At 57.8% G+C, this 19,020-nt stretch overlaps 1 protein-coding gene and 1 pseudogene across 1 annotated transcript in view; both read left to right on the top strand.

The window, feature by feature from the left end:
* Window positions 1–19,020, top strand: part of Galnt2 (polypeptide N-acetylgalactosaminyltransferase 2) — a 95,025-nt gene that overhangs the window by 72,861 nt on the left and 3,144 nt on the right. Inside the window, exons 7-15 of the mRNA XM_026412592.2 lie at window positions 2,333–2,454; window positions 4,290–4,377; window positions 5,752–5,839; window positions 6,293–6,396; window positions 9,628–9,754; window positions 11,420–11,512; window positions 11,717–11,800; window positions 13,469–13,595; window positions 17,259–17,378. Of these exons, the coding sequence (XP_026268377.1) occupies window positions 2,333–2,454; window positions 4,290–4,377; window positions 5,752–5,839; window positions 6,293–6,396; window positions 9,628–9,754; window positions 11,420–11,512; window positions 11,717–11,800; window positions 13,469–13,595; window positions 17,259–17,378 (953 nt within the window). The remainder of the gene's footprint in view (window positions 1–2,332; window positions 2,455–4,289; window positions 4,378–5,751; window positions 5,840–6,292; window positions 6,397–9,627; window positions 9,755–11,419; window positions 11,513–11,716; window positions 11,801–13,468; window positions 13,596–17,258; window positions 17,379–19,020) is intronic.
* On the top strand, window positions 7,617–7,786 carry LOC113199574 (small ribosomal subunit protein uS14 pseudogene; annotated as a pseudogene).

The raw sequence follows: 19,020 nt of genomic DNA, 5'->3' as shown, positions 1-19,020 counted from the left end.
CCAGTACCACAGGCCTGCTTCTGCCGTCCCTTGGGCCTCGGCGCCTCCTGGCTGCACATAGCCCTCATCACAGGTGTTCTGGTTCACTGACCTGGGCCTGAGTCCCCTTTACATTTAGGCTGCTTTGCTTCACTGACTCCGGGAGGTGTGAAGTGTCATTTTCCACCAGACTTGGGAATTGCTGGCCGTTTGCATCTCCAGCGCTGTCCTGCTTTCCCCTCGACGTCTTTCCTCTCTGTTTTTCAGGAGGGCCTGTGTCCCTGGCCTATCTTCAAGTCCACAGGTCCCTCTGCCAGCTCCATTCTGTGATTCAGACAGGTCAGGGAGCTGCTCGTCTCCCATCACTTCCTTTTCCCAGCTCTCGAGTATCCCCCTGCATCTGCCGGACAGGCTCCAGTGCTCTGATGAGGTCCCTGTCTGTTCACTTCCCATGAGCTCTTGAACATAGTCATAAAAGCCATTCTAAATCCTTCTGCTGATCCAGTGTCTGAGTCATCTTGGGACGCTTCTGTTGAGTTTTTCTTGTGGAGATGGAACATACTCTGCAATTTCTCAAGTCTAGTTATTTTTTATTTTACAATAGATGTTGTGGATGGTGGAGACACTAGGTTATATTCTCTCTCTGAAGGATCTTGATCTCTTTTAAGCAAGACAGTGAAGTGACTGGTGGTGACTCTGCTCTGGTAGGCGGACAGGTGCTTGGCTGGGATGGGAATGCCCTGGGTGAGTCTCTTGTTTCTGAGATAGTAGTCTGCATTTCTGAATGTGATCCTTTGGGTTTCCATAGAACTGAAGTGTTCTCCAAACTTCTCTAACTTGACAAGACTTGAATTCCAAACCTTGTGTCCACAGGGATTGATAGCAGCTGAATTCTCAGCTGTGTCCACTACAACAGGAAGCAGATGAACTCAGCTTTCTGGTTGGTCTTCCAGGGCTTCTTAGAGTAGAGGCCTGTGAAGTTAGCTCAGCAGTTAGCCAGGCATGATCACTGGCCCTTTTCAGGGTCTCCTCCTCTAGTCCCAGCCAATCTACAAGTCCTACACTTTCTCCTCTGGCACCTTAAGCTAGAAGGGCAGCATTACAGGGTGGGGTGCCTTGGGAAGCACCCCCTGAATGTGGCCTTGGGCCAGGTGGGCCTACTCTCAGGAGTTGATACGCTGTCTTCTGTTCCTCCAACTCTGCCACACAATTGGCTTTATATCTTACTTGGAGTTCATACCTGATTTCCAGGCTGGGTTTTGCCCAGTCACAGCGGCTCTGCAGTCAACTGGTCACTCTGTCCTTTGCCCCTGGGGGCAGGCAATTATGTAGGGTCACCGTGGCTCTCCTCAAACTGCATAAAGAGGAACGTAGAGCCCTCATCTTCCCTGGGTATGAGCCTCTCGTCCAGTCCAGACACAGAGCCCCCAAGCACAGCATCTGTCGCATTCCTCACGACTAAGACACTCAGGGTCACCCAGGGGAACTAGGCTGCATGAAATAACCACACAGAGACAGAGATACCTTTTTCTTTGTGTCCTGACGCCTCCTCTGACCTTAGGGGTCCTCTGACCTTAGAGGTCCCTGGAAAGAGAGTGAGCAGGTGCTGAATCCTTTTATTGTGGAGAAGCCATTCAAATGAGGCAAGGGGTCAGGTTTCAAGGGGCTGAGTCTAGCTTTGTGATGTCTGCTGTCAGCAGGTTGACTGATAGCTAGGACGGCCACACTCAAGGGCAGAGCAAGAGAAGGGGACACACAAAGGGAGCTTCCATGGAACATTCTATCCCAAACAGGGCAAAGGGGTAGGGTTACAAAAGAACAGGGAGTGTAGCTCAACCCCAAAGTAGCTCAACACCTGAAGACACGCCTTCGATTTCCTGTGCTGGGACAACGCCCAAGTCACCACGAAATGTCACAGCCTCTCGCTTCAGGATGGAAGGCGTGGGTCATCCAGAGTGGCTCCCCACAAGCGTCCAGGACAGTCAGATCTGTGTCTCGAAGAGCAAGTGTGTGTGGCCAACAGGTTGCAGGCTTTGAAGCTGGCCCAGCAGCACCACTGGGTCTCTGGCTCTGATAGGTCTCAGAAGACAGAGACATCTGCAGCAGGCTGGGGGATTATGGCCAGGTCCCAAGGTGTGGAGCTGACGTCTTCCAGGGTCCAGCCAGTTGGGAAGCTGTGGCTGAGCCAGAGAGAAGTTCTTCTGAAGGTCTAGCTTCCTTGCTAGATACAGGCTTTGTTATGCCAAGGTCTTTCTGGTCAGGTGGCTCTAGGGGGTGGCCTTCCCAGGCAACAGTTAACTGCAGAGAAGCTTGGGTTCTCACTTCCCTGATGCACTTCTGCCTTCCTTTTCAGGCCTGATGCGCTCCAGGGTCCGGGGTGCCGACGCTGCCCAGGCCAAGGTCCTGACCTTCCTGGACAGCCACTGCGAGTGTAATGAGCACTGGCTGGAGCCGCTGCTGGAGCGGGTGGCTGAGGTGAGGCCCAGGGCCAGGGCGGGGCACATGGGCGCAAGGCATGTGGTCGTGGGCTAGCCATGGGTGCCCCTGGTGCGGGGAGGAAGGCAGTGCCTCTAGGGGTTCATCTACAGTGCTTTGGGCTGTTGGGGTCCCTGTGCGAGGAGGCGGCAGGCTCGGCAGGGGCTGGGAGGTGGCTGGTGAAGGCAGCTTTGGCTCAAGCACAGCTGCTTCCTCGCCTTAGCTCTGAGGGCGTGAGGGGACCTGGGACTTCAGGCTGGGGCAGTGCCAGCCTCAGCTCCCACTGAGGACCAGCCCATCATGCCAGGCTCAGGGAGAAGCACATGCTGGTTGTCACTCAGTGCCTGGGGCCCCCTCGGGCACCACCTCCTGTGAGGGGCATCATCATAGAGCTGGGTGACCTCCTTAGTTCTGGCTGCCTTCATTGACTTTCTGTCCTTCCTGTTGTGACTCTTCATTTGACAGGGAGGGCAAACATGACGAGAGGAGGTAGAAAAAGGTAGAAGTGCTGGCTGCAGCATGGAGGGGCAGCTGGGCTAGGAAGGAAGGCTAGGAAGACGCAGACATAGACATCCCAGGCTGTAGCGTGGAGGGTCAGCTGGGCCCAGTGAGACGCAGACATCCCAGGCTGCAGCATAGACAGCTGGGCTCAGGGAGACGCAAATGGCTTGTGCTGCAGCACAGAGAGACAGATGAGAGCCAGTTAACTTGTGAAATACTGCATGGCCAAAGCTGGTAATAGTCATGACACTTCACTGCCTGCTTTGGGTTTGTTGAATGACATGGTAGACGCTGCTTATGCATTGTCTCTAATGCAGGTTTTGCCTCCTCCTAGATTGTTGAGGAAATGGTATAAGGGTTGTTGGCTGTCGTTAATGGGCAAAATGGCAGGTAGGATTTCAAAGCAGATTCTGCTGAGCCCCAGGGTTTGTCCTGGAGCCCTCACCTGCCTACTGCTGTCTGCTCTGCCAGGCCATCTCCTGAAAAGCCAGGCCAGAATCAACCTGTGTTGGCCAGTGCACAGGCCTCTGCCTCGTGGCAGGACCAGCAGAGCTGCTTCATGCCCATTCGAGTTAAGGCAAGAAGCACTGAGGTGATGAGTTCTCACATGTCCTCATCTTTCCAAAAGAAACAGAGGTGTCCTGTTGACTTCCACAGCCAGAGGGGAGGGAGCCAGGCTGGGGCCACCGCACTTGGTCTTCCATTTGCACATGGTGGCGCTGGAGGCCCCTGGTGCTCTGTGGCCTGTCCTTCCTTAGCTCCTTTGATTCCCTTGTCTGATGGTTTTCCCGTCTTTCCTGGCCAATAGGGCTGCACAAGCCTTTGACCCAGCCTCTGACCAGAGTCTGACAGTGGGCACAAGGAGGGGCACAGCCAGAGCTTTGCTGTGGGAGTATGGGGAGGCCCTGTGGTCCCCTTGCTTTCTGCTGGTGAGACCTGGGCGCGCTCCTCACCCCTCACACCCCCTTGTCCAGAGAAGCCCAGCCCAGCCTGAGGTCTGCTTTGCCTTAGGGTGCAGGGCCAACTTGCTGCACATCGAGCTAGGACTCACCAGAATCCTGTGGCGAGACTGTGAGGTGGACCAGCCCCTGTCATGGTCCTTACCTTAGCTGGGTGAACAGATGGCCAGAGGGTCCCAGGCCTCCACTGACCCCCTCTCACGCAGGCAGCCCCTCTGCCTGCCCCATTGCAATTGGGTCCCGAGTTGGGGGAGGTCCTGAGGGCCCAAGTAGAGGGGTGCAAGCAGTTAAGGCTGCCTGGTGACCCCAACAGGGCTCTGGGGGCTGTGTGCTGGTTTGGGATGTTGACAGCTTCTCTGTTATTTGCATATGCAGGACAGGACCCGGGTCGTCTCACCTATCATCGATGTCATTAACATGGATAATTTCCAGTATGTGGGGGCCTCCGCAGACCTGAAGGGCGGTAGGTGTTCATCCTTGCGCAGCTGCCTACTCATCCTGTGCCTGGTGTCTGAGGGGCAGTGACACCGTCCACCCTGCTGTGTGTGCCCATAGGAAGCCCTCTGCATACTACCAGGGCTGTCAGGAAGGGGCCGTGGCCCTGCTACCCACCCCTCCTCTTCCAGCCATGTGGCTCAGTGTGGCTATGTTGTCATTTCTGACCAGAGGTGCCAGGCCCCCGCTGACCAGCAGGGCTACAGCTCCTTAGAACTGAGGTTTTATGGAGCTGGGGGCCATGGCCTCTCTGCACTGCCCATGCCCAGGGATCACCATGTCCTGCTGACCCTGCCTCTTGCATGTATCTTGGTCACTGATCCCTCTGCCTTGCCCCAGCCACCTTGTCCTGCTCCCTGCCGGGCATCATTTGTCTGGGGGACCATACTGGCTCTTATAAGCCTGACAGCACAAGTGACCTGAAAGTCCATCCCCAGAGTACCAGCCACAACATATATAAGACCCTCTGTCCCTCCTGAGAATGAGCAAAGGCCCGGAGCTTCCACTGCCAGGGGCTGGCTTAGATCTTGAAGCCAGGGTCTGTCCTACCACCTAATGTTTTTAGCAGATTGGAAGAAAATATCCCATTCCAGACAATCCACGGGCCAAGGGTCCACTACTGTTCGGACCTCCAGAGAGAAGACAGTGCAGCAGAGGACCAGGCCCCAGCCTCTGATGGATGGCAGGCACTAGGAGGCCCCAGTACCTTGGCCCTCCTGTGGGGCATTGACTTTGCCCCCACCCCACGGGCCCACTGCCCTGGGTGGGCTGGTTGCCTCTGCCCTCAGCATCCTCATCCAAGATGCAGGTGGCCACCTTCCTCTAGTTCACTCTCAGGTGGCAGTTTTCACGTCCCCACCCTGTCCCCACTGCTGAATAGTCTCAGGTGGAATCAGAGACACCAAGGAGGCCTAGTCGGTAGGCCCAGGAGCATGCCCCTTCCCTGTGTCCCTGTCCCAGGGGGCACGGAGCAATGGCCGGGGTGCTTGATCTTCCCTCCTCACCTCTCGTGGCTCTTGGATGTGCAGACCCAGTGTGCCTCAGGTTCCACACTCTCACCAGCTCGCCTCTCAGTGCTGGGAGCAGGACCCCCACTGGGCTGCACCGCCCTCCTGCTCACTGCAGTGTTGGGAAGCCTGGCCTGAGTGTCTTTCTGGGTAAGGGCCTGCAGTGCTGCTCCTGCCCTCCCTGCTAGCGCTACCGCCCCAGTCGCTCCTTCCATGCACGCCTTTGGTCTGGCTTGGTTTTATGTGAGTCAGTCCACAGGCCAGCTGTCTCTGTGCTGGAGTCGGGCCGGAGCGCGTGCGTGCACATCCCAGCACTGCTCACTTTCTCGCCGCAGGCTTTGATTGGAACCTGGTGTTCAAGTGGGATTACATGACACCGGAGCAGAGAAGGTCCCGGCAGGGGAACCCGGTTGCCCCCATAAAGTAAGTGCAGAGTGTCCCGCAGGCTGGAGCCCAGCCCCTGCAGGCTGCCCTGCGCCTCCTCCCCTCCCCACAGCTCCCTCCCACGGGTGCTCGTGAGGCCACTCCACGAGCCCTGGGCTTCCTGTCTGCAGCATGGCGCTGCCATGAGCAGAGTGGGAGCCTTAGGCCATGGCTCCGTGTCACTCTGAACCTTACGACAACTCTGTAAGGAGAGCAGGGCCCAGAAGGGCCAAGGACCTCACCCAGTCAGCGAGTGTCCACCAGCAATCGGTCCCTCTCAGGGAGGCTCTGCACAGCCCAGGCAGGGGCTGGGGAGGCGTCTGGAGGCAGTGGTGGGACATGAGATCAGGAGGACCGTGCTGTTTGAAGGCCAGTGTGTGGCCAGGGAGCCTAGGCAGGGTGTGACAGGGGTGCTGGCAGCTCACCTTGACCTTGGCCTCTCCACCTCTGCAGGACCCCCATGATTGCTGGTGGGCTGTTTGTGATGGACAAGCTCTACTTTGAAGAGCTGGGGAAGTACGACATGATGATGGACGTGTGGGGCGGAGAGAACCTGGGTACGTATGAGACTCATGGGGCGATGTGCTTGCCAAGGCAGGAGCCTCCCTTGATGGTTCAGCCCCACCAGCCCTGAGCCCATCTCGTACCCCCCACCCCCGACTGCTTGGGGTGCTGGGGAAGACATCCTGTTAGAGCTGAGGCCAGAATTCAGGGGTCCTTGAATGGAAGCACAGGCTCCACCTGCTGTTTGGCCGGGGGTTTGGAAGCCACCTTCCAAATGGGGAAGCAGCCCCTCCCTACCCTGCGGCTGGGCCCCCTGCGCTGTCCTGGAAGCAGGGCCCTCTGATCCCTCTGAAAGCCAGGCCGTGGTCTGGCTGCTCTGGGGGTGTTGTGAGTAGCCGTGGGAGCTGTTGGTACTTGGATGGGGCAGCCAGGCCCTGGGTGCTGGTTGCCGTGGTCGCCAGCGAGACTGCGCATGCTCACCTGGGCTTTGGTGCTCTCCTCGCTGGCCTCACCCAGCCCGTCCTCAGGGCTGCTGCATGTCAGGTCCCGCTGGTGCTTGGACAGGTATGCCCAGGAGGACAGCCAGGGACTGGCACTTCTCTGCTGAGGGTTTTACTCTGACAGATTCAGGTGGTTTTTGTTAGTTTAAAAGCCCAGTCTCTCTTATCTTTTCCCATCACGTTGATGTGTCATTGGTGAAAACGCCTCATCTCTGAGGACCTTTTGTGCTTTAATGTTGAAAGCTGCTCTTTCTCAGCCTGTGCTGCACGGAGAGGGACGGAAGGGCCTCAAGTTGGTCTCCATTCCTGGAATTTTAAGGATACCTTGACCTTAGATGGGGCTCCGGTGGAGTCTTGGGGCCGAAGGCTCCAATCACTGACCTCTGAAGAGGATCCAGAGTCCCGCTTGCTCCCCAGGCTCCCGTGGCAGGGCCCCCAATGGAGCAGTGTGGGGCTCAGGTGGCTCCTTCTGGGCATGTACGGGTGGCACACATGGTGATAGGTGCCAGCCGGGCTCCCATCTGAGGAGGCTGAAACTCAGTCTTCGTCCCCGATGCCAATCCATTAACGAGAACGTGGTTTTGAGAAAAAAGGAAAAGAAGGTTCATTGCTTTGCTAGCAAAAGAGAAACACAGGGGACTCCTGTCCCAGAGGCTGTGATTCTGCCCATTGGCAGGAATAGGGGTTTTCATAGAGGTAACTCAGAGAAAATGAGATTAGGGAGAAGGTTAGGGAAAAGAAGCCTTTTGTCACGTTGCACCTTTGAAATCAAGATGGGTCACCAACAACTCTATTGGAGCCACCTGCAAAAATTTGGCCAGGGTTCTTCCTCTTGCCACCTGTATTCAAACAGCACGGTGTGATCCAGAAACACGGCCCCAACTTGTGCCAGCAGTGTGTCTGTCAGTAGGCAGAGGATATGGGCTTCATTAGGTTGGACTAAGTGATTTTCCCCGAGTGGATTGCCCAAGACAGCCACCCAGCCACCCAATGGCAGAGAACATGCTAGTGCTTCATACATAAAATAAACTTCTAAAAAACTTTAAAAAAAAGATTAGAAAAAGAAAAAACATGTACATTTCAAAGCCACAAGGGATATAGAGCGTCGGGTGAACCCTCAATTAGGAGCAGGTGTGCTGTCACTGTCACCAGCTTTCACCTTGTGTCTGGGTAGGGCCCTGGGGTCAGCTAGGTCCCCAAGTCCTGGGATTCTTCCCCTCCCTGGCTGGCTCTGCAGGACCCTTGGCCACAAGCTGAGCTGCAGAGTGTCTGCAGAGAGACTGCCCTGAGCATGGCTCCGACTTCTTATTCTGGGCACTGAGCACCCTGCCCACAGTCATCGCCCAGTGGCCTTTGTGGGTTGGGGGAGGTGGGGTGCAGATGTGCCCAAGGAGAGTCCAGCCCCCATGGTCCTGGTCAGCGGTGAGTCCTTATGTAGTCAGAACTCCCGCTAAGGAAGAGGATAGGGGCCTTGAGCCCGGGCAAGCTGAGGCCTCCTCCTAAAGGAAGAACTCTTCTAGGCCCTCCAGGGCCCAGGGGCAGACACCAAGGGCCTCCCCCTCCAGGTGGGAGGCAGCTACAGGGTTCAGCCATAACCTGCCCCAGGCCTCCCTGTAATCCTCCCAGCTCAGCACGCCCCAGGCAAAAGCTTGAGTTCAGATCTCCAGTGAAGTAAAGGGATATTTAGATTTTACCTCCTGAAATTCTGGGCGTTTCCTGCTCGGGTCTGTGGGACACTTGAAGGGTAGGAGAGCTTTCACTGAGGTGGCTGGGGTGGGGTCAGCCCAGGGCCTGGCATGGCCAGTATTTCTCCACTGAGTCCCATCCCAGCCCTGATAACCCAGGGACAATTATCAGGGTCCCACTCTGCTGGTGAGTGACCATCTTCCCGCGAACTGGCTTTACCAGGCGGTCTGTGCTGCTACATGGTGGGGTGCTCAGCTGGAGGGCTCCAGCAGGTGGCAGTGCTGGCTCGGGTCACCTGCCCGCATTCTCAGGGCCCTTACGCAGCCTCTCCAGGACTCTCTGAAAGGGTATCCTGACCTTTCAGAATGGTTCATCTGAATTTCTATCCAACCTGGGTCCCTTGCTTTTGGGGTGCTGGTTAGGAGAGGTGCCTGGCTGATGTCCCCTGGTACAGAAGACTGTGCTGAGCAGTTGTGTTCCACAGCCCTGCAGGATGAGCTCCCAGGACCAGGTAGTGCCTGGCCCTGCCGTCTGACTCTCAGGCTGACTCTCTGGATGTGGCCTTCATGGGGACCATCCTGCCTGGGCAGTGGGTGCTGTGACATGCCATGGGTCTCTCCACTGTCCTCAGCCACTGCCGTGGGTGGTCTGAGAGGCCAGTATAGTTCGAGGCCTGAGAACACGGTGTTTGTGGTTGGGAGAAGGGTCTCTTTGCGGGGCCCAGCTGCCTGAAGAGCCCGTGGTCTCCAGCAGTGAAGCCTGTTGTGCATCTCAGGACCCCCAGTGGGGTCGGAGCTGGGCGAGTAGGCAAGGCCTGTGAGGGCCCGGCACGCTCAGTCACCAGCCAAGAACCACCCTCGTCTCCAGATTTCTGGTCCAAATCTGAGCTGTTCCCCACAAGTGTGCCCTTTTGAGGGCCCTGCAGAGTCTGACTGTCCAGGGTGTGTTATGTGTCTCCACTTGGAATGTTCTGGACTGTCCTAAAGGAAGGCACTGCTCCTTGGGGCTCCTTCAGCAGGTAGAACAGGCTGGGGATGGACATGGGCAACTGTGCACCTGGGGTGGCTCTGTTGGTCACCGAGTCTCATTCCCACCCAGAGATCTCCTTCCGCGTGTGGCAGTGTGGCGGCAGCCTGGAGATCATCCCCTGCAGTCGCGTGGGACATGTGTTCCGGAAGCAGCACCCTTACACCTTCCCAGGCGGCAGTGGCACTGTCTTTGCCCGGTAAGTACTGGAAGATGGAGGCTGAGGGGGCCAGCATGCCACTGTCCACTGTGGAGCTGGGTGTAGCCCTGGGGGCCAGGGTCAGGGGTCTTTAAGGTGGGCATGGCCCCGGGGCCCCTCTCAATGGGCTCCCCGTAGCTCCAGGTTCTTGGCTTCCTATGACACACAACACTGACATGTGAGCACTTACTGTCTGAGTGCACTAAACCATGCAGGGCTGGGTCACAGTGGCCTCCCTGGACTTGATGCCGGGAAGACTTGGGCATGGTAGGTTCCAGATAAACGTCTGAGCAGCTGGATGAATGGACAAAATTGGTGCAGTTGCAGTGAGGCTCATCCCGTGGGCTCCCAAGATGTCATCGAGTAGACTGAGAGGGCAGCTTTGCTTTCAGGAATTGAATGACTCAGTCTCTTAAGAACTCGAGGGAGCTGAGCACCCTGTAGAGCCACTAGGGCAGAAAGGGTCAGGGCATCGTGAATCTGATCCTGTCAGGCCCACTAGGTGAGACCACGTAGTAAGCCAGCCCCTCGAGGAGGGCCACTGGCTTGTGCCCAGTGGCCCCAGCACTGGGGGTGCGCACTGCATTGCAGGTGCCCGTGCAGAGAGGAGGTGGGCAGCACCATCTCCTCACCTGCGAGCTCTGCCGCACTCACACCTGCTGTGTGGGCCTCGGCTGTCTCCCCTCTGCCATGCCCCTTCTCCCTCCCCACACACTTTGTGACCCCTCCAGCTCCTGCCCACAGGCGAGGTGCCCCCAGGGCCTCCTGGCATCTCCCATGCTCTGCCCTCTGCGCACCTTCTCCCTGCCTTCTCAGTCCTGGTGATCTCCTGGTATGGAGCAGGCCAGGTGGGTGCCTTCTCGTCCTGTGTCCCTCAGTGGTGTTGCTGGCTCCTGACGGTGGCCTGTTCTCCCTGCACTCAGGGAAGACAGACGCAGGTAGTTTAAGTGGCAACGTTGCCTCCCTGCTGAGCAGGACGCTGTCCAAGGTACCTAGTGAGAGTTAGCTGTCACTGTAGCTGGAGCTTGAGGAAGAGTCCAAGATGTAGGGGCTGAGAGGGTGCCGTGCCACCCCTGGGAGTGGACATGCTGCCAGGCTGCACTCAAGTGGCCTTTGTATACCACACAGCCAAGAGCAGCTTGTTCCAGGACCTTCTCTGCCACGAAGCACGGCTCACTCCATGGTGGAGTCCCGCCTGCAGCTTCCCCTTCCTGAGAACCTGTGAGCCCAAGCAGGGGCCAGCCGGGACCCCAACATGGCCTACACTGCATCTCCACGTGACGGTCTCTCTGTCGGACCTGTGGAGGCGGTGAACTGATGGCCGCTCCTGCCCACCTTTGCTTTCCCCAGAGCTGTGGAGGCGGGAACCCCTCCTGGTCCCTGGCTCTGCCTTCTTTGTAGGACATGTCGGGTGCATGAGGGTCACGCTGGTCTGTCCTTGGTACATCACAGGCCCTTCTTTAAAAATAGATGCCTCCTCTGCTCCCATGGTGGCTTCTGCTCTGGAAGACCTGTGCCCTCTGTAAGACCAGGGGGAGTTCCATGGGCCTGGCCGGCTGGAGCTGCCCCACACCCAGGGAGCTCACCCAGCCACATGCCTGACAGAGGGGCACAGCGTTGTGGTGCCAATAGAAGCATCCTCAGGAAAGTCGGTTTTGTTTCTAGCAACACCCGCCGAGCGGCCGAGGTCTGGATGGATGAGTACAAGAACTTCTACTATGCAGCAGTGCCTTCTGCCAGGAACGTCCCCTATGGCAAGTGAGTGTCCCTCACCTCCTGTGTGGCTGGGGGTCCTAAGGGATACCTGTCCACAGGAGCCTTTGCTCAGGGCCTACAGGCCTGGTGGAGGCAGGTGGGGCTGCACCCAGAGCCTGGACAGCCCGGCTCGCTGGCAGGTGTCTGTTCTATGCAGATAGCTGTCCTCCTGCGGTGTGTGAAGGGGTCTGTTTCTCTCTCCTCCAGTATCCAGAGCAGACTGGAGCTCAGGAACAAACTGAACTGCAGACCCTTCAAGTGGTACCTCGAAAACGTCTACCCAGAGCTGAGGTGAGTGCCCAGGGCCTGCGTTTCTCTCTGTGAGGTCTCAGTAGCAAAGATAGTCAGGGAGGCTGCAGGAGGTGACAGTCACACTGCGAGCGAGAGACCAGAGGCAGGGACGTCCTCTGCGCTCAAGCTGCCTGCTGCAGCCTCACGTCTCCTGCGGAGTTGTCCCCACTCTGCGTAGACCTGGAGCAGTCCCAAGGTGTCACCTCATTCTGACATGCGGCCTATGGGCAGCAGACGGGTCAGTGGTGAGAGGGCCCTGTCTCTTCAGAGCAGCAGCTGAGGCTGCACACAAGGCTATTGCTCCCTTCCCATCGCAGCTTCTCCTGCCCTCAGCCCTGTAGGCTGGAGAGGAGAGGTGAAGCCAACCAGCAAGGGATGGCACCACAGTGACTCAGACAGCGGCCTGCCTCACTCCTGGGAACAGCAGTCCTGTGCCCTGCGTCCTGTCGGGTGGCCAGTGAAGGCAGAGTACTCTTCTGAGCTTCATTTTCACCTCTGGCCTCTCTGTCTGTGCTGAGCTCCAGAAACTCTTCAGGTTCCGGGAGCCACTGCACTTGAGATGGAAGGGTTTGTCAGGCCGCGGCAGCGTGGACCTTCCTATCTTCCTTATTCCCAAACAGCAGCTCACAGACCCCGGCACAGGGACGAGGAGCACTGGCTCCACTTTTTGTGGCTGGGACGGCTTCTCCAGAGTGACTACAGGTGACTCTCGGGAGCTTTTGCTCTGCATTTAGGTGGCACTGGAGTTGGCAGGTGGAGGAGGGGAGAGGACCCGGTGTCATCCATGGATGCCGCTGCCAAGGACCATCTGGCTGCTCACAGGCTGTGCCAGCAGGGCCCCAGTCCTTATCTCTCACCACCACAGGGTTTCATGGCAGGGACTTTGCCCAAGTGGCACGTGCTGCCCTTGTTGTCCTGGTGGCCTATGATGTGTGGGTGATGATGCCATGGGGTGACACGAGAGATGCTGTTTATTGCTAGGGTCACCTGTGGCTGGGGGACATGGGCCCTGTGTGCCCTGCAGATCTGGCTCAGGCGTTGGGTGCCTTACCAGCTGGTGGGCCTGCTTCTGAGCTGCAGGCCAGGGAGGCACCGACTACCTGTTGTGACTTGTCTGTGATGTTGCCGCCATGTCCTGCTTCCCATGGCAGGTGCTGGGCCCAGGCCAGTGGCAGATCTCCATCACATTGCAGTGGAGACCCATCTAGTTGGTTCTGAATGGGATATGAACTGAGGCTCGGAGAGCGTGGTCTTCACTGACAGCCTCACAGCCAGCGCAGCCATGCAGTGGGGCTGACATCCAGTCTCATTCCAGAGCTAGTGGCCCTTACCTGTGGGGCCCTCCCACACTGTGGGGGTTGACCACTGGCAGATCCCAGGTCCCCTGCTAGGCTCAGGTCCCAGCCTCTGGAAGGTCCAACCAGCCAACTGTTTATGTGGCATCCACAGGCCAACTTGAGTGTGGGGACGTTTCCTTCCCAGAAGGACTTCCAGTACAGAGGAAAAGGGGATATTGCTCCCGCTCACCACCTGATGGCACTGGAGCCCAGAGCAAAGATTGGCCCTGGGAATGCGGACCAGCCCAGTGGCCTCCCTCTTGTACCTGCTGCTGTGCTGAGGTCACTGGTGGTCCTGAAGGACTGAGCAGCTTCTCATGTTGCATTTCAGGGTCCCAGACCACCAGGACATAGCTTTTGGGGCTTTGCAGCAGGGAACCAACTGCCTTGACACTTTGGGACATTTTGCTGATGGCGTCGTTGGAATTTATGAGTGTCACAATGCTGGGGGAAATCAGGTAGGTGTGTGGGTGAGCTGGACTGTGCCAGCATGGAAGGAACGGGCTGGGGTCCTGGGTTAGCAGACCTGGTTGCAACCTTCCCTATGTGGACACTACTGTTCCTACAGGGCACAGCCTCTGTGGCAGCCAGATCAGGGTCAGGTGGCTGCACAGGCCTTGGTGGACTTCCAGGTGCCTAACAGGTGTGCTGCCAGCCATTAGGTGGCTATAGCATAAAATGCAAAATACAAACCATTGCTGCTTTGGTGTGAGCCTGTGCGCCTTTCCCCTAGCAACATGACACCCACCACTGTGAGAGAAACATGCGAAGGCTGCTGGGTCCAGCATGTGTGCAGTTGGAGCAGTGCCGTGCGCCCTTAACTACTCAAACAGCTGCCTGACTCTGCGGGCCCAAGAGCTAAGGAGGGCAGTTAGTTCACTTCACATGTCATGGACGTGTCAATCTCAGGCCCTCGTTAGATGAAACACTCTTGAGGGCGGGTGGTGTTTCATGTGTCCCACTTGGAATGTAGTCTCAGAGGCTGCTTGGCATGGCCTGGACATCCTGAATAAGATGGGCGTGGCACAGGGTCTCTCCTGGCCATTGCAGTCCCCATCAATTAGGGCAGGCGTTGGAGCCGGCCCAGCCTCTTCCTTGCACACTCAGGCCATTCCCAGGCCTCTGGACCCTGAGGATGCTCCAGGACCGGGCTCCCCACTCCAGGCTTTGGGCGTGGCTGCATCTCTAAGTTTCAGGTGTCTGTCTCTGTGGCAGGTGGTTCCCATTTGTACTCTTGTCTCGGGTTCCTGTAGTATTGGGAGTTCCTGGAAGGAGGCAGAGGAAAGAGGGGCAGAGGTGGAGGAGGAGAAGAGCAGCAGTGCTCTCTGTGGGCAGGGCGGAGGAAGGGGCCGCGCTCACCATGGGCCGTGTCCTGGCGGCTCTGCAGCCCTGGTGCTGATGTAGATTGGCTCTTGCTGTGGCCTCCAGGCTGGGGCCACCTGTGGAATCTGCTGTGAGTGGCAAAGCTGGGCCCCAGGATGGGTTGGCCGCTGTCCTTCTGGTTCAAGCCTGGCGGCCCTGTCCCCCACTGCAGCCCCGTGTTGATGGGGGATGGCAGCAGCACAGGTGCTCATGTTTCCATGTGCACGTTAGGGCCCTGAGGAGGCCCACATGGCCATGCTGGGAGCCAGGGCAGTCCAAGGCAGAGAGGCTCAGTAGTCCCTCAGACCTCGCCAGCCTGGCTCAGGGCAGCTGAGGTTCCCCTGTGGCCTGTGGCCTGCGCGGCTGTGCCCGAGGCTGAGTTGCCCTCAGCTAACAAGCACCGAGGGCCAGTCCTTGCATCCCGGAGGCCCTCTGGGAGGTGCTTCCTGACCGGGCTTTCCAGTCAGCATCTCCCCAGGCAGCAGGCATGGAGGCCTTCCTGGCCCTGTGTTGGCCGTCACTACCCTCCTGTGCTCTGAGTCCAGTCCCAGCCTCCCAGACCTGTACAACATGGCTCCCTGGGCAGCAACATCCCCTCCTCCCAGGCCCTCACCAATGTACGGCCATCACCAGATCTCATTATAACTGCTCCTCCTCAGTCCCAAAGGCGATGGCTTGGGCAGTATACTGCAGTAGCTGTGGCCAGGTGTGGAGCCCTCTGCTAACAGGCTTGGTGGTGCCTGTCCATGGTCAGAGCACCTGGAGCCTGAGGCTCCTGGCTGGTAGTAAACAGGTGGCAAGGTAGAAGGGCCTGCAGCAGACACAGGCTGGGGCGGTACCACGAGGACCTGCCATGGATGTGCGGGATTTAGCAACAAGACACCGCACACCCGACCCCACCTTGGGGCTGTCTGCTGCAGAGGCCATCTGCCTGTCAACATTGCCGTGGGGGTCAATCTGCACTGGTACCTTGGCCGCCGCACGTAGATGTAGCTCATGCGTATGAAGTTTGTGTGGCCTTACTGAACTGAAATCCAGAGCGCAAATCTGGGACACTGCCACTGCCCAGGTCCCCCATGAAGACCCACCACCACGAGTCCTCTGAACTGATGGTAAAGTGCCACACAAGAGAGGAGGGGCACACGGGAGCTGAGGACCTCTTGGTGTGCTCCTCAGTGGCAGCACAGGGAGCATGGCCTACACTCCCATGTCACTGAAGGGCAGGACAGAGCTGCCCACACTGCTCACACCAGGTTGGTTTTGCTGGAACCGTTGTGATGTCGGGGAGGATGCAGGTTTTTTCACTGACCGGCTGCAAGCCCAAGGCCTCCAGGTGCCTGCTGGCAGGACAGTCTGAGCCCCAACAGGACCTAGTCATTCCCAAAGATTGGAGGTATGAGGGGCACCCACCATGAAGGCCTCCGGAGATGTCTGTGCAGACAGGAGGACTTCCCAGAGCCACGAGGGCCCTGTAGGAATTTTCTGCAGGACAACGTGGCAGGGATACCTTTGCAAACCTGCTTGACCTCGATCTTGTTTTTCATAGAATTCCTGACAGTAAGGTTGAGGAAACATCAATCAAAAGAAGACAGGATTGAGGCCCAGCGTGCAGGACACATGCCCTATCTCACACCATGCAGAGGCCCAGGTGTCCACTGTCCCTGGCTGCCCCTCACGCCCTCCCCAAGGGAGAGGAGAGGGACACTGTTCCCACATGGTGGTTGGGCAGCAGGTGTGAGGCTCCGGCAGTCCTGGCCATGCCCATGGACCGAAGAAGGACAAGCCGTGCCACAGCCCTTGACCCTCCTAAGAGCATGCCTGCGCCTCATCTGCCTTCCCACAAGGAGGCCGTCCTGGCACTGACAGAGCTCTGAGTCAGACGGGTGCAAGGGATGTGGCACTGTCACATGGGAGTGGGGGACTGTGAGGGAGGAACTTGTCGCAGGAGCCTGCTGGGCTCAGGGGAAGGGGAGAAGGGGCCAGGGCAGCGAGGGCATCCCTACACACTCGGCCAGGAGCCTCACCGTTTAGTTCAGAAGGATCCCCTTGACAGGATTCCTACCATCAGAGACTTGGGAAGCCCACCTTGCCACCCAGCGTGGCCCTGCCCAGGGTGGCATGTCACTGCTCCTAGTGGTAGCTCGCCCGGCCGTCTTAGCCCTGACTTGCGTGGCAGTGTTCTGAAGCTCAGGCAAGGATATTTAAATATCTCAGGCTCAGTTTTCTTGTCTGTGAGAAGAATAGCAGCCCCTGGGAATTTTGGGCACAGAAGACACACCACAGAGCTGGGCACCTAGTGGCAGATCGGCCATGCATACGTGCAGTACATGGACTGTCCTTTGGTGTCCAAGGACTCTAGGAGCTTGGGTGGATCAGGCGGCCTCTATCTTGAGGACACTCGTTCCTGCCTAAACTTGCAGGAACTCACACTTGCTTTTTCAGTGTTCAGTCCGGTGCCCCAGCCTGTCTTCAGACCAACCCTGTGTGGGCAGGACCATTGGCAAGCGCCTGCCGAGGGCCCAGGCCAAGGCTACAGGCTTTGCAGCTCATGTTACCTACAGCAACAGTGACAGGTGCCTGGCTGATGCCATCAGCCTTGGCAACCGTGCTGCATAGAGCAGTTTTTGCCCAGCAGCAGGATAAGTCAGGCCAGCACAGCACCACCCAGCCGTGGGTTGGTCTTGAGCGGGTCCCCAGCTGACGCTGACCCTTTCTGGTCTCACCTGGACTCCTGCCTCTGACTGGGCCTTGTTTTCCAGGAGTGGGCCTTGACGAAGGAGAAGTCGGTGAAACACATGGACCTCTGCCTCACCGTGGTGGACCGGGCTCCCGGCTCGCTCATCAAGCTGCAGGGCTGCCGGGAGAACGACAGCAGACAGGTAGGCCCTTGGGCACCTCGGTGCCATGCAGGTAGCAGCGTGTGCTCGCAGGTGACTGCACCACACTGGTGACATTGGCCGCCTGCCGGAGCTCAGCAGAGCAGTGACATGGCACAGAGCATTTTACAGGGAGACTACTTTGGTTTATTCGTTATTTTTTCCTGTTGAAATTTGCACCCATTCTGGATGGCTCACGTTCACACAGCAGGGACTGGATGCATGGCCCATGTCCAGCTGGGGATGAAACAGCCATGCCAAAACCACACTCCAGTGTGACAGTGGATCTTTCCCTGGGCTGGCTAGCAGGGACTAACAGGGCTTCTTGGGATGTGGCCACCAGGTCACGGAATGCTGCGCTCCCTGGGAGCTGGGCTTGTCTGACGTGTTCCCTGGTAGAATCTTTGAAGGCCTGAGGTACAGCTCGGGGATAATAGGAACGTGGCCCAGGGCACCTCCCAGGGTGCCGCGTGTAGAATGCCGCCTGTCCTCCTGTAGGTGCAGGTGAGGTGTAGAGAGAGTGAGGCACAGAACCTATTGTGGCCAAGGCCAGGGGCTGGTGCCCCTCCCAGCATCACCTGGGAGGACTGGGGCCCACACAGGACCCAGCTGGATTCCCGGGGTTGGCAAGTACTTGCAAAGGGCCTTTCTCGGCTCCTTGACCCAGTCTGGGTGCTCTACCCTCCTGTCCTCTGCCGAACCCTGCACGTCTTGGCAGTGGGTCCCTCTCTGGGGCTCTGCTTGCTGCCTGATTTGCTGTTGGTGCAGTTTCAGGACCTGTGTGGACCCCCAGTAAGAAAGTGGCTATCAAACTGGGGAAGGGGCCACCAGCACCACCCAGCCACAGAATTCAACCAGGCTGCCAGAGGGGATGGCCCCTGATCAGGCCAAAGTGGCATTTCCTTTAGGAACTGGCAGGCAGGGTGTTTTTTATATAAAGCTGTGGTAAAGTGATGTCCTTGGCTAGTCCTCAAAGCCTTTTTAAAACAAAGGGCTGCTGTAATCTCTCGGGTTGAAGTTGCTAGTTGTTCTCTCCAGTCCTGTTCTCAGGCCGTAACTGATGTCCTCAAAGGCTCTGTGGTCTCTAGGGGGCACTTAGTGAGTGGGATCTGCAAGGTTGTAGCTGAACCCAGATTTGGGAGAGGGTGCCCACACCACCGTGGTCATCAGAAGGGCAGAGACCACTGGCCGACCAGCACCCCTCCTAGGGCAAGATTGTTGACTTCCCCTTGCTTGAGGAACAGCTGTCCTGCTGCAGCCAGTGCCGGGTGACCAGGCACCTCCCACATTCCTGTTTTGTGAGCCTTGAAGAGGGAGGTGGCACTGGGGAAGTCGGAATACCCGATTCTGGGGGACCACAGAAGCACCTCCAGGAGGTCCCTGGTGCACTGCATAATGGGCAGAAGCACCTCCAGGGGTTCCTGGAGCACTACTTGAGGGGCAGAGGTACCTCAGGGTCCCTGGTGAACTGAGTGAGGAAGAAAGCTGCCCCAGGGGTCCCTGGTGCACTGCATGGGGGCCAGAGGTGCCTCAGGGGTCCCTGGTGAACTGAGTGAGGGGATAGAGGTGCCCCAGAGCTCCCTGGTGCACTGGGTGAGGGACAGAGGTGCCCTAGGGGTCCCTGGTGCACTGAGTGAGGGGATAG

The sequence above is a fragment of the Urocitellus parryii genome, chromosome 9, assembly GCF_045843805.1.
Source record: "Urocitellus parryii isolate mUroPar1 chromosome 9, mUroPar1.hap1, whole genome shotgun sequence".
NCBI classification, from domain to species: Eukaryota; Metazoa; Chordata; class Mammalia; order Rodentia; family Sciuridae; genus Urocitellus; species Urocitellus parryii.
Note: the sequence above shows the minus strand (reverse complement) of the source record. Positions and strands in the feature narration are given on the sequence as shown.